Source organism: Pimephales promelas, chromosome 11 (genome assembly GCF_988280905.1).
Source record: "Pimephales promelas chromosome 11, fPimPro1.hap1.1, whole genome shotgun sequence".
NCBI classification, from domain to species: Eukaryota; Metazoa; Chordata; class Actinopteri; order Cypriniformes; family Leuciscidae; genus Pimephales; species Pimephales promelas.
The window spans coordinates 1,486,071-1,500,813 of NC_142779.1; the positions used below are offsets into that span (position 1 = coordinate 1,486,071).

The 14,743-nt window shown below is 42.3% G+C and overlaps 1 protein-coding gene across 3 annotated transcripts in view; it reads left to right on the top strand.

Moving 5' to 3' along the window:
* mypn (myopalladin) overlaps window positions 1-14,743 on the top strand; it is a 35,797-nt gene that overhangs the window by 1,389 nt on the left and 19,665 nt on the right. For all 3 annotated transcript variants that reach the window (XM_039648467.2, XM_089116716.1, XM_089116717.1), the window contains exons 2-8: window positions 12,065-12,240; window positions 12,327-12,372; window positions 13,037-13,472; window positions 13,554-13,628; window positions 13,881-14,022; window positions 14,167-14,190; window positions 14,288-14,404. In XM_039648467.2, coding sequence (XP_039504401.2) covers window positions 12,065-12,240; window positions 12,327-12,372; window positions 13,037-13,472; window positions 13,554-13,628; window positions 13,881-14,022; window positions 14,167-14,190; window positions 14,288-14,404 — 1,016 coding nt within the window. The remainder of the gene's footprint in view (window positions 1-12,064; window positions 12,241-12,326; window positions 12,373-13,036; window positions 13,473-13,553; window positions 13,629-13,880; window positions 14,023-14,166; window positions 14,191-14,287; window positions 14,405-14,743) is intronic.

The following is a 14,743-nucleotide window of genomic DNA, read 5'->3' on the forward strand; positions in this document are numbered from 1 at the left end:
AATATGTCCATTTTAAGTGCTAATATGTACATTGTAGGTGCTAATATGTCAATTTCATGAGCTAATATGTCCATTTTAGGTGGCAAATTTGTGTACATATCAGGTGCTAATATGTACATTTTAGGTGCTAATATGTACCACTAAGGTACCTAATTTGCAGCCTTTGGGTACAAAAGTGTACCTTCTGAAAAGGTACAGTCCCAGTGACAGCTTTTGTATCTTTTTTTCTGAGAGTATATGCCTTTAAATGATAATGAGCTTTGTTGACTCCGCCCCCTGTTCTTTCGGGCGTGTTGCCTTGACAACAGTTGAGGGATATTTTGGAGAGAGAATGGCAGTGGGAGTCTCTGAGACACATCTGTGCTTGAACCGGAGTCACCCGGAACAGGGCGTTTCTGAATGGTAGGTTAACGTAATTATCTGTAAACAGTCACTTCTTTTCAGACTTTTTTTTAAAAGTAGCCTATATTATTTCCATAATTAGTAATCTTTTTATTTTAAAGTGTGCAAGGAATCTATAACACTAGTGTAAGCACAAAGAAGTCTTGTGAAAGCTGAGCGTATAACATGCAGTCTGAGCTCAGCCTTTCTAATTTTGCCACATTGGAAATATGATGCTATGAGAATGCAGGCGAAATTAATGTCCTACCTCTTCAGTGGAGCACAGTTAGCCAACGAATATACGAGTAAACTAAATATATTACATGGACACATTAGCGCAAATATGATGGATTTTTGCGGCAGTGTTTACTCGAGTAGTGAATGTCCTTTCCGTCCCATTTAATGAAATAAACCACACAACATGAGTGTCACTTCCTTAGAAAATAATGTACTATTGTGGTATCAGATGGATATCAATGCCATAGTATTTATTAATATTTTGAATATTTTTTAGCAATTTTGTTGTGCTTTTATCGTTGGATTGTATTAGTTTTTTTTTAATATTTAAATTTAGCTTTCATTTATTTTTTGTAATTTCAGTACTTAAACTTATTTTATTTAATTATTTGCATAGGAAATATTATTATTTCATTATAATTATTATTTCATAGAAAGAACTTTATATATTTTTAGTTTTAGTAAACTAGAACACTGTTCCCATTGTACTTTGATATAAACTGGACTGTCTAAGTATAAGTTTAATGATTTTTTAATTCTTTGAGTGTGTTTGTCATGAAACGTGTTTATGTCTAAGATAATTGCAGAGGAGGAGAAATTAAAAAGTCTCTCATAACTTGTAAAGCCTTAAAGAGTTGTATGAGTCAGATTGTGCAAATGTGCTTCTCCAGCATGATATATTCAGCTTGTGCTTCTCTAGAAACTCAAGTCAAGACTTATCTCAGTGTGTGTTACAGTGTGATGAAAGGTATATGTTATGGTTTAAAGACTCAATTTATATGACGACATTAAATGCACGATCAATCTATATTAAGTTATGAAATGCAAAACCATTAAATGCCTTAACTTCATTTAAATTGATCATGCATTTAACATTTTTGCATTTAATAATGTAATATAAATCGATCATGCATTTGAAATATTTGCATTTAATAACATAAATTGATCATGCATTTAACATTTTTGCATTTAATAACGTCATGTAACTCGATCGTGCTTTTAACATTTTTGCATTTAATAACGTAATATAAATCGATCATGCATTTGAAATATTTGTATTTAATTATGTAATATAAATTGATCATGCAATTAACGTTTTTGGATTTAATAACGTATTATAAATTGATCATGCATTTGAAATTTTTGCATTTAATAACGTAATATAAATTGATCATGCAATTAACGTTTTTGGATTTAATAACGTATTATAAATTGATCATGCATTTGAAATTTTTGTATTTAATAATGTAATATAAATTGATCATGCATTTAATATTTTTGCTTTTAATAACTTAATAAAAGTTAATCATGCATTTACGTTTTTGCATTTAATAGCAATACATTAGTTACAGTATTTATTCATCTTCGTTTTTAGTTAATTAATAAAAATCAAGCTATTGATTATGTTTTCATGTTAGTGCATTAACATTAACAAATACAACATTTAATTTAATGTATTATTATTGAAATTAACATTAATTAAGATGAATAAATCCTGGAGAAGTAACCTATGTTTCATGTTAACTAATGAAACCTTATTGTAATTGATTATACATTTATCTTTTTTACATTTAATAACATGATATAAATTGACCATACATTTTCTATTAGCACAAAGAAGTCTTGTGAAAGCTAAAAGATAAATGTTTGCATAGCGGTAGCATGAGTTCAAGCTGTTTAGACGTCTGTTAAACACCCTGTAATTAATTAATTAATGGAAGGATTTCCATTGTTTATGAAGTTCTTTTCTTATATGTTGCTGAAGTTGGTTATCAGTGTGTCATTGATGAAACCTTAGTATGTAACATTACTCAACGCAAGCTTCCCACACTGACAGGTCAAGGAAACCCGTGCTTTTCTGAGTGTGTGTGACAGGTGACGTGTTTCGGCAACTGTTGCAGTCACGTACGTTACACACGTTCAGCTGACCCAGAGACTGTGATGTCAGAAACATTAGATCATACACACACTCCTGCGAGAATCCACTGACCAGAAGTAACTTGCCTTTTCAACATGATTCAATGGGTCATCATTTTATTAATATCTGTGGATGTGCAAAACCTCTTCACTTCCTCAACCTTTTTTTGTTTCCAAATGTTCCCTAAGTCACTGAAAAAAAAAAACACTTGATAAAATGTGTTAGTGCAAATTGTTTCGAGGATCCTTCTAAGTAAATTTTACTTCTACTCTTCTCTATAACTTATGTTATTGTTATTATCAAGTATAATCCACTTACTGTTAAATTTAACATTTATTTGGAGTTAAATTACTTAAATGAAATTTCGCATATAAAATAAAGTAACATCTGCTTAACTAAGTTAAATTTAACAAAATTAACTAAGGAAATTTAACAAAATTAACTTTTTACTCAAACAATATACTGAATTAAACCACACTTTTAAAGTGTATGCTTTACTTAGAAACATTTAAGTAAATCATACAATAGAAATTGTATAGATTCCACACTATATCATAATAGATGACATGGCATCTGAACACAGAGACCTCAATATTTGGTACACAATAACAGTAACATCTGATAGATATAGCTTTTGAGTATGAATGTGTCATTCTGAGTAGAAAATTAATCCAGATGTCACAAAATGGCAAATTACCAAACCTAACAACAAAAGTAATGCTGGAAAACAGTGAAAAATCAACCTTATTAATTATTAATGCCCCCCACTGTAAAAAAAATATTTTCAAGAGTTGCTATCACAACATTTTTTCTTTTGTCAAATCAACTTAAATAATTTATTTAGTTCAGATAACTTATTTTTTCGAGTTTCTGATGATTAAATTAATCTCCTTCGTTGTATTAGCTCACTTTTTCCAGTTCAATCAACTTAAAATTTTAAGGCAACCAGGTTACTTAGCCTACTTTTTTAATTTAAACCAACAATATTTTTTACAGTTTTTACATGATGGGAACACCAGTTGAGTGGGTTTTACTTAATTTTATATCATTGAGATTTACGCTTTAATTTCTACAAGCTTAAAATCAATACACTGTAAAAAATATTTTCAAGATTTGTTATCACAACATATTTTCTTTTGTCAAATCAACTTTATAATAATTTATTTAGTTGAGATAACTTATTTTTTCGAGTTTCTGATGATTAAATTAATCTCCTTCATTGTATTAACTCACTTTTTACAGTTCAATCAACTTAAAATTTTAAGGCATCCCAGGTTACTTACTTTTTTTAAGTTAAACCAACAAAAAAATTTTTTACAGTGTAGTAATCACAACATTTTTTCTTTTGTCAAATCAACTTTATAATAATTTATTTAGTTGACATAACTTATTATTTTGAGTTTCTGATTGTTAAATTAATCTCCTCCATTGTATTAACTCACTTTTTCCAGTTCAATCAACTTAAAATTTTAAGACATCCCAGGTTACTCACTTTTTTAAGTTAAACCAACAATATTTTTTTTACTGTGTATAGTAATCACAACATTTTTTCTTTTGTCAAATCAACTTAAATTATTTATTTAGTTCAGATAACATATATTTTTGAGTTTCTGATGGTTAAATTAATCTCCTTCATTGTAGTAACTCACTTTTTCCAGTTCAATGAACTTAAAATTTTGAGGCAACCAGGTTACTTACTTTTTTAAGTTAAACCATCAATATTTTTTTACTCTTGCCTGACGTAGTGTTTTCTTCACCACAGAATAATTTTCATCAAGTAAATGTAAAGAAACCCCACATTCTGGATGTTGTAGCGAACCTAAAAATGTCAAGTGACTCAAATGTGTGCTAACTAACTGACAGATCTATTAGTGTGTGTTGTGTTGGCGATTGAATGAGAGGCCGTTCTTCTATGTTTAGCTCTGTGTGTTCATGTGTGTCGGTCAGGGATGCTGCCGGGTTTCGGGTCGAGAGGAAAAATAGACCCAACAGGTGCAGATCCGGCGCTGGAAGTCTCTCCCCCGCAGCTCAGCCTTTCAAAGTAGAGTCTTGCTCACTGGAAATGATCCTCATTGGCACTGGGATCCCATTCCAACACAATACATTTCAGACATGTCTCGCCCTTGGAATGAACCACGACTTATCGCTTCAGAAGCGCTTTAAAATTTCACGATAAGGGACGGAGAGGAAGTAAAATAATACGGTCACTCTAGGTAAGGCTGTGGTCAAGGTGTATTTATGGATCTGATAATACTCTCTTAACCCGTTGATGTCACGCTGAATAAATGCTGATTTGTGTTGCACTGCGTTTGAAAAGAAGGGCTGATTTTTGTGATGAGATTGAACTATCTTTAATGATATAACTTTATTAGTAAATGGCTTCAGCAGCTTGGTATCAATTAACTGATTTCTGCCAGTAAGTGACTAAAGAAATGCTTCGATATGTAGGCTATCTGGTGAAATAAATAATAATGTCTGGTGTCATTTAATCTATTTAGTCATTAAGTAAATAGCTTTTGCTCATAAACAATTTTTGAAGGGTAACTTGCCTAAAAAAGGAAATATACTATTATTTTGATGTTAATTGAGGTGTTTGTGACTGATGTGGTTTTGACCGCGAGATTGCCGAATTTACGACGTCACTCTGTAGGCCAAAACGCGGAAGTGAGTTAGCATTTTAGCATTACGCTTCCCTCGCTCTAAAGCCTATGGGATTTTTGAATGGGTTTTTGCTAAATCGCCTGAAATAAGGTCTGTGGTGAAAAAAGCCTCTAAATATTTTCACGCTTTGATCCATGACATTGAACACATAGTTATAACCTGCTTGTGTTTTTTTTAAACTTTATTGTGTCTGATTGTGTTTTTTAAAATCATTATATAGGCTTCAAAATGTATAAATTTTGGATTAACTTGTAAAGATTATCTTGCTAGACAAAACGTGTAAGGGTCACAACTCTTTGTTGAACACAGATCTTATTTTTTGCGATTTTCCAAAAGTCTATGGGGAAAATGCATTGCTTTTCGACCGAGGGAACCCATGCGCCGCTAGCTTCCGAGTTGTCCTACAAAGTGACGTCATCACTTCGGCGCGATGGCGATAGATTAGCTGATGTTCGGCTATTATGAGATTTTATGCATTAGTCAACAACTGTCTGCTTGAATGATTAACAAAAGTGCTACCTTGTTAAATCTTGTTACTGGATTTTCACATTTTGGTTTAAATGGTGCATGTTTTATCTATCTATCGAACACCCGGCACCAGCCATTGAAGATCTCATATCAATACAAGATATTGTTGGAAAAAAGGCGGTTCTCTTACGAGAGGTTCTCTCGTATTGCGTAAGCTAGCTTACGCTACGGGAAAGATTCATCTTTGCTGAGAAGTTGAAGCCAAAAAATTATTACATAATTTTGTAATCATTGTCAACGCAGTCTCTTCTGAGGCAGACCATGAGCGGGCTAGCTAGCGGCTCATTGGTTCGCTCAGAGAGAATGCACGAACCTATGGGAGAGCGGCGCTGAGTCCGCGGCCAATGAGCGGACGGCGCTCGCTTACTGCGTCACAGCCCGCCAAAAGGGGCGTGGCTACAGTGTATAAAGGTCGCTCTCCCAGCTCGTTCGTTGATTCTTATTCATTCAGCGAGCTACACGCATCCGCTGTCCTGGGAAGAAGCCGCCGTCGTTGAGAAGGCACCGTCTAGCGAGCTCCGGAGTCTGAGGAAGCCGGCCGTCTGCCACCTTCAGCCGCCCAGCAAGCTAGCGCCATCCGACGCGTATCCTTTTTACTATTCCATATTCCTAAAAGAGCCGAGCGTCTTTTTCAAGATGCCTCGTATTTCCTGCGGCTCATGCCGCTCTTCACTCGAGGAAGGAGACCGCTTTTGCGTTCTCTGTTTCGGAGTGGAACACGCAGAGCTCGCCCTCGCCAACGGAGGATGCGACCACTGCGAGGACCTGCCTCCGTCTTCCCTGCGGGCTCGACTACAGGCAGTCAGAACCGCTCCCGCGCCGCCTCTCACTTCGCCGCGGAAAAAGAAACGCCGCTCCCAGAGGCCGCCGGAGCCCCCTGCGGATCCATGTGGGCCGCCGCCGCCGCCCACCGACCGCTCTCCCTCTCCGCCCCTGCCGGACTTACAGTTGCCGCCGTATGGCCGCTCTGTCGCCTCCGACGACACCGCGGATGAGAAGGACTCTTGTTCGCTGCACCCTTCTGACAGCGAGGTTTGGTCGTCGATCGGCTCATCGACGAGAGAGTCTGCGGGGACCCGCGCCGGCATCGAGGATGGACTATCGCGCCTCCTTTCGCAGGCCATCTACCGCCTGGGTCTCGAGTGGTCTCCTCCCCCAGAGCAACCACCGAACCGGCGCCCGGCCCCCGCCTGCAGCCGGGCTGCACCATTCCTGCCTGAGCTTCACTTCGAGCTCACTAAATCCTGGAATGCCCCTCTTTCGGCTCTTATCCGCTCCGAGGGGTCCGCTTCGCTCAGTGGACGGAGCCGCCGAGATGAGTTATACTGCCATGCTGCCCGCGCCTTTGACGCCGCCGAACAGGCCGCCTCAGCGCTGCATTCCATCCAGGCGCTCCAGAGCAACATCTCGTGCGAGATGGCGAACAGCGGTAGGAACCCGCCCATCCTTTCGGATCTGAGAAGCGCGACGGATCTTTCCCTTCGCGCCACTAAAGCCGCCGCACAAGCCTTGGGAAAATGCATGGCCGCCCTCGTTGTCACTGAGAGACACTTTTGGCTCACGCTCACCGATATGGGAGATTCAGAACGCGCCCTGTTCCTCAACGCGCCTATATCTCCTACCGGGCTCTTCGGATCTGCCGTCACGGGCATCGTTGACCGCTTCTCCGAGGTACAGAAAGCGACTCAGGCCATGAATCTGTTCTTGCCCCGCCGCTCTAGTTCTTCGACAGGCCGCTCTCACGAGCCTCCTGCCAGAACCCCACAACAGCGCCCGCCTCAGCAAGCTCAGCAGCCCCAGCGTAGACAGGTGTAAGTCCCGTTGCCACCCACATTATAAGCGTGCCCACACACAGTGTCCAGCCCGCGATGTGCAGCAATCAGGGCGAAATATCCATTCAACCGCTTACGAAGCGTGGGAAGCCATCCCCGGCATCTCCCCGTGGGTTTTTAGCATAATAAAGAATGGTTATCGATTACAGTTTCGTCGCCGCCCGCCACGCTCGCGCGTGCGGCTCGAATCCACTGTCAGCTGCCCGCTATGAACACGCTTCGCTTAGAAATAGCCAAGCTACTGCAGAAGGGCGCTATAGAGAGAGTCCCACCATCTATGACCGAGTCGGGGTTTTTACGGCCGTTATTTTCTGGTTCCCTAGAAAGACGGCGGCCTCAGGCCGATCTTAGATCTCAGGGCTTTGAACAAAGCGCTCATTAGAGACCGTTCAAAATGCTCACAGTCAGGAAACTCCTCGCGCACGTCCGCCAGGGGGACTGGTTCATCTCTCTAGACCTGAAAGACGCATATTTTCAGATCCAGATAAGCCCTCATCACAGGCCATTCCTACGTTTCGCCTTCGAGGGCCAAGTTTATCAGTATGCCGTTCTCCCGTTCGGCCTATCCTTAGCACCCCGTACGTTCACGAAGTGCATGGATACAGCGCTCGCCCCCCTGCTAAGTCAAGGGCTGCGCATACTGAATTATCTGGACGAATGGCTGATTCTAGCAGATTCCCAGACGGAGCTGCTGTCGCACTGCACAGTTCTCCTCTACCATCTGGAAGCGCTGGGACTCTCTGTCTACTGGACAAAGAGCTCTCTCCAGCCCAGTCAAACTATTTCGTTCCTTGGAATAGATTTGAATGCTATCACGATGACGGCTCGCTTATCCACACAGCGCGCGCGCCGTGTTCAGCGACTGGCCGCCTCGTTTCAGATGGGTACCCATACATCCCTGAAATCGCTTCAGAGGATGCTGGGTCATATGGCTTCAGCCTCCGCTGTGCTACAGCTGGGTCTTCTGCACATGCGCCCCCTTCAACTCTGGTTAAAGAGCCGCGTATCCCACCACGAGTGGACGACGGGCCGCCAGATGATCAGGATTACTCAGACATGTATCACTGCACTGCAGCCATGGGCAGTAAGCGAGTGGTTTCAGAGGGGCGTTACCATGGGAACCTTCTCTCGCCGGAAAGTTATCTCGACAGACGCATCCAACTCGGGTTGGGGAGCGGTTTGCGAGGGCTCACCGGCCGCCGGCCAGTGGTCGAGCCACGAGAGTTCCTTACACATAAACTGTCTGGAAATGATCGCGGTCGAGAACGCGCTGCTATGCTTCCTCCCGCGCATAAACGGTCACCACGTCCTGATTCGCTCCGACTATATGGCCGTGGTATCATACATCAACCGTCAGGGCGGCGTCAGATCCAAGAATCTCTTCATCTGACACGCCGCATCCTATTGTGGTCCCAGAGTCACCTGCTATCGCTCAGAGCGACGCACGTGCCGGGCCATCTGAACGACGGTCCAGACAGGCTGTCCAGGAACCTGGTCTCCCCGGAGAATGGTCCCTGCACACTCAAACAGTCCAAACACTGTGGCGCCTATTCGGCAGAGCGGAGATAGATCTTTTCGCGTCAGAAGAGAACGCTCACTGCCCAATATTCTTTTCAAGAGCGAGGACGCGCTAGCCCAGGATTGGCCCCGCCGCCCGCTCTATGCTTTTCCCCCGATTTCTCTGCTACCGCAGGTCATTCAGAGAATCAGGGACTCACGCCACTCAGTGCTCCTCATAGCCCCGCGCTGGGAGAATCAGATTTGGTTCCCGGAGCTAACGCGGCTGTCACAGACAGCCCCGTGGCCCATTCCAATCAGAGCAGATCTCCTCACTCAAGCCCGCGGCTCGATCTGGCATCCCCATCCACAGCGCTGGGCGCTTCATGCATGGGTGACCAATGACTACGCGTCGAATTGCCAGAAGGGGTTTTGAACACGATCTAACACGCCAGAGCGGATTCTACCAGAAAGCTCTATGCTGCAAAATGGTCTGTGTTCTCCAAATGGTGCACCGACATGAATTTGGACCCACGGACGTGCGAGGTTTCGTCTTTGCTAGTGTTCCTTCAGGAGATGCTGGATAAGGGCAGGTCCCCATCCACTCTTAAGGTTTACGTGGCAGCCGTCGCGGCGTTCGCTGAACCCAGGCGCGCCCAGTCTCTGGGCAAAGACGAGCTAATCATCCGCTTCCTCAGGGGAGCCAGAAGGATGAACCCCCCTCGCCCCCCCCTACGGTGCCGGTCTGGGATCTTTCTATAGTTCTAGAAGCTCTGAAAGCCCCACCGTTTGAACCACTTGAGTCCGTGGAGCTAAAATACCTCTCGTTAAAAACCGTTCTTCTGACGGCTCTCGCCTCAGTAAAACGTGTGGGGGACATTCACGCGCTGTCTTCGAGCGCCGCGTGCCTAGAGTTTGGACCGAGTGACTCCATAGTCATTCTAAAGCCTAGACACGGTTATGTTCCAAAAGCGATTGGTACCCCTTTCAGGGCGCAAGTGATCTCTCTATCGGCGCTGCCTGCATCCGATAGCGAACGTGACGCTGACCGCCTCTGCCCGGTTCGGGCTATCAGAGTGTACACTACACGCGTTGCCGCGTTCAGACGCTCGGAGCAGCTGTTTGTGTCGTTCGGTGGCTGCACCAAGGGACTAGCCGCCTCGAAACAGACCCTATCCAGGTGGATAGTAGACGCGATTGCCTCTGCTTATGCCGCTAAAGACCTGCCTTGCCCTCTGGGCATCAGGGCTCATTCCACCAGAGGCATGGCCTCATCGTGGGCATGGTCCTGCGGGATTTCCATCCACGACATTTGTGTGGCTGCGGGATGGGCCTCCCCCTCCACCTTTGTCAGATTTTACAACTTGGAAGTTCCAGCCTTACAGGCTAAAATTCTGGCGGTCTAGTACTCACAGCCCTCCTATAGAAGCCGCACTATCGGGAGTTCCATCACAACCGGCTCACCCCTTGTGTTCCCCTATGTGCTTATGCATTTGCCTACACATCACGGCCCGCCTTCGCCGGCCGCCTTGGGCGTTTTTGCACTAGATGATAACGGCCGCTATGCTGGCCGCCTTATTATCTTCATCCACTTATAGATTCCCCCGGTGTTCCCCTGGGATGCTTAGTGGTTACTTAGCGCGCACGGCGTTGACCAGGTGTTCCCGTAGCGTAAGCTAGCTTACGCAATACGAGAGAACCTCTCGTAAGAGAACGAATCGGTTACCTAACGTAACCTCGGTTCTCTCTAGATGAGGGAACGAGTATTGCGTTCCCGGCCGTGCTTGCGCCACTAGCGTTTCGCTTCATGCTACAGAATCAACGAACGAGCTGGGAGAGCGACCTTTATACACTGTAGCCACGCCCCTTTTGGCGGGCTGTGACGCAGTAAGCGAGCGCCGTCCGCTCATTGGCCGCGGACTCAGCGCCGCTCTCCCATAGGTTCGTGCATTCTCTCTGAGCGAACCAATGAGCCGCTAGCTAGCCCGCTCATGGTCTGCCTCAGAAGAGACTGCGTTGACAATGATTACAAAATTATGGAATAATTTTTTGGCTTCAACTTCTCAGCAAAGATGAATCTTTCCCGTAGCGTAAGCTAGCTTACGCAATACTCGTTCCCTCATCTAGAGAGAACCGAGGTTACGTTAGGTAACCGATTCGTTTACCTTTGTTTTGTAAGGCTTGTATTAATGACCTCTGTGGCTTACAGGATAGTGTCACTTGCACACTTAAAATATTGTTAAATATGCATTTAGAAACATATTATGTGATATAAATGAACTGGGTTTAATCGTAGTCAGAATACAACATAGTTGTGCTCGTCACATAAGGTCAAATAAAACCAAATGCGTTCATACAGGATTTGTATGTATGTTTTAACCCTAAAACCGTATTCTGGACAAATGTGGGCAAAATAGTTTTGATTTATTTAAAAAAAAATACTTCCCTTGATCTGAGCGGTACAACGTACAAGACTTGGCTACTTATCCTAAGTTTGACTCAATTCTACAATGTTAAGTGGGTGAAAAAACTCCTTAATCTTGTATTTGGGTCAAAATAGGCACCCATAGAAATGAATGGGAAAAACTGTAATTTAGAGCAGTCTAAAATAAGCCAAAATAAGACTTTGACTTCATCTTTAGGTTTTAGCTCTAAGAACTTATTGGAATGATATTTTAATGTAGTTAAAAAAATAAAAATAAAACTACATAGTAATTAATTTACATAGAAATAATTTACATAGAAAATATGGTACTTTTTGAAGTAAATAAATTCAAAAATACCCCTAAAATAAACTAAACCATCATAAATGTATAGACAAAACTTTATCAAAGACAGTGATATAACATTTATAATAAATAAAAATTAGGATCACACCCGAGTCCTCTGTGCCCACAGTTTTTTACAGGATTAAGTGCTGTAAAGTGAATACGGTTTTAGGGCTACTGTGTTGTTATTTGTTATTGTCTGTGCTTGATGTGTATTCCAACGTTCGGATTGTGTTTTCCAGGTGGTTTTGTGAGGGTAAAGAGTTGGAAAACAGTCCTGATATTCAGATCATCACCAACGGTGAGCGACACTCTCTGATCATAGCCGAGGCATTTGAAGAAGACACAGGCAGATACTCGTGCTTTGCCTCCAACTTTTATGGCACAGACTCCACCTCAGCAGAAATCTACATTGAGGGTACGTAAATCAATCATTGACCGTTTCATATATGAATAACTATTGCAGCTGCAGCTTTATAGCAGCATCGTTTCGTTTTCTAATAGGAGCGTCTTCATCGGATTCTGACGGAGAACAACATTTTGAAGAACAGTGAGTTTCCAGGTTTTCCAACATTGAATCATGTTACACTCTCAGAAAAAAAGATAAAAAAGCTGTCACTGGGGCTGTACCTTTTCAAAAGGTACACTTTTGTACCCAAAGGCTGCATATTTTGTACCTTAGACCCCATTTACACCTGGTATTAAAATGCGATCTGTATCCAGATAAGTTATCCGGATAATAAAAAAACGCATGTTAATGCAAGGTGTAAATGCGTTGTGATCGGATCTGCCTGACCACATCTGGTAGTCTGGCTCGCATTGTGTCCGGATCTTTACTAGGTGTAAACGCAATCTGGTTGTTGAAACCACATATGTATATTTTACTCCTCCCAAAAATGCAAAAAAATAAATAAATAAATAAATAAACGAGTGAGAGCGTGTTATATAGGCTATATGTCATGTTGTAGTCAGATATGACGGCGCTACTGCCACACGCATCACCACAGATGAACAGCTGAGCAATAGCCAACGTGCAAACATCGCAAATAAAAGTGAAAGTAAGTCACAGACGCTTAACACACAATCATCTTCAAGTAAAGAAACGAAATTATCTTACCAGCGCTGTTGCCACTCTCTCTTATTAATACCTTCATGGACCACAAGGGACCTGTTTGAAAACACATGAACACTTTGTTTTTCAAAATTCACAATAGATCTCCTCAGCCCAAGCCTGCTGAGATCTTGGTTGAGTTCAACACATCTGCTGAAGACACAACTGTGACAACCACCTGCACTGAACCACCAGCACCTTCAGACGCTAACTCTCCATCTGAACAAGAAGATACAGAACTTCTGAGAACCAAGGTCGTCAGCACTGAAATAACTCTACTAGAACCAACCATACCTGTACTAGAACGAGCCGTACCTGTACTAGAACCAACTGTACCTGTATTAGAACAAGCCATACCTGTACCAGAACCAACCGTACCTGTACTAGAACAAACCATACCTGTACTAGAACCACTAGAGCCAATATCTGAGGTGGAACCAACTCCGCTTTTTCCAACCCTCACCATAACACCATCATCACTTCAATCAAGCCAAAGTATCTCTGATATACTGTTAACGTCTCAACAGAGCATTCCTGAGGTACGAAAAACACAAATCTACAGTTTTGATCATACCCACTCATGCATGTGTTTCTCCTACATTATACATTTTCTGTTTCAGAATCTAAATGGCAGCAGTAGTTATCTTCAAAACTTCGATGTGAGGCCCATAATGGCAGCTCCCGTTTTTACAAAGGTAGAGCAAACACAACTCTTATTGTATTTCTAATCTAGTTATGCAACCAGACTTAATGAAACAGTCCAATGCAAACCGTTTCTCGAAATATAATAGAAACTTTGACTAACCCTTCAGAACACCAATTAAAATGCAGAGGCAGTCATTGTGGTAGTTCTGCATGAGCGAACACCTCTAACATTATTTCCAGAATGTATACAAATGTAGTTGCCATTGCAGTGTCATTGAACTCCATTGTCTCTTTTGGTGCAGAACCTTCAGGACGTCCTGGCTCTGGAGAGTCAGCTGGTAGTGCTGGAGTGCCGAGTAAAAGGCATTCCCTCCCCCAAAGTGGACTGGTACAGAGAGGGAACACTTATTGAAGATTCTCCAGACTTCAGGATCCTTCAGAAGAGTATGTCTAATTTCAGTATGCATACGTTAAGATATGTGGTTGGACCTATCCTTGAAAATCCTTGTATCTTGTAAATGAAAAACTCTCAGTGCATGAATTTTTCAGCTTCTGATAATCCACACATTCTGCTTTTTTTAAATCCAGAACCAAGATCTATGGCTGAATCTGGTAGGTGGCTTTGATTACAGCTGTTTTGTCAAGATAATTATTTCATGGCACTAACCACCTAACAGTCTACCATTTCTCTGTTTGGTGTGGACTTCAGAGGAGATATGTACGTTGGTTATTGCGGAGGTCTTTCCAGAGGATTCTGGAACATTTACTTGCACAGCCAGCAATAAATATGGCACAGTTTCCAGCATCGCAGTGTTGAGAGTGAAAGGTAAATTTGCATGGAATTGATTATTGGGTCAGTTTTCCCAATCTAAAACTGCTTATACCATGGTCTGGGTGAATACTCGATTCTGATTGGCTGCAGGGTGTCCCTTAAAAAGTGATAGAGGACACCTAGGAAAGTAGTTCCGGTGAAATTGCCTGTTTACCATTCGAAATTAATCAATAAATGCGCTGCTTACAACAGCTGTGAGTAACCATAGCAACAGGCAGTCAAACGCTCTATCAAAATAAACATCTAACGTTAGTTGATTAATTGTTTTATGTGTAATAAAAAAAAAACTATGCCTACCTTTTGTGTTTCATGAAAAAAAAAATGCATTTTTGA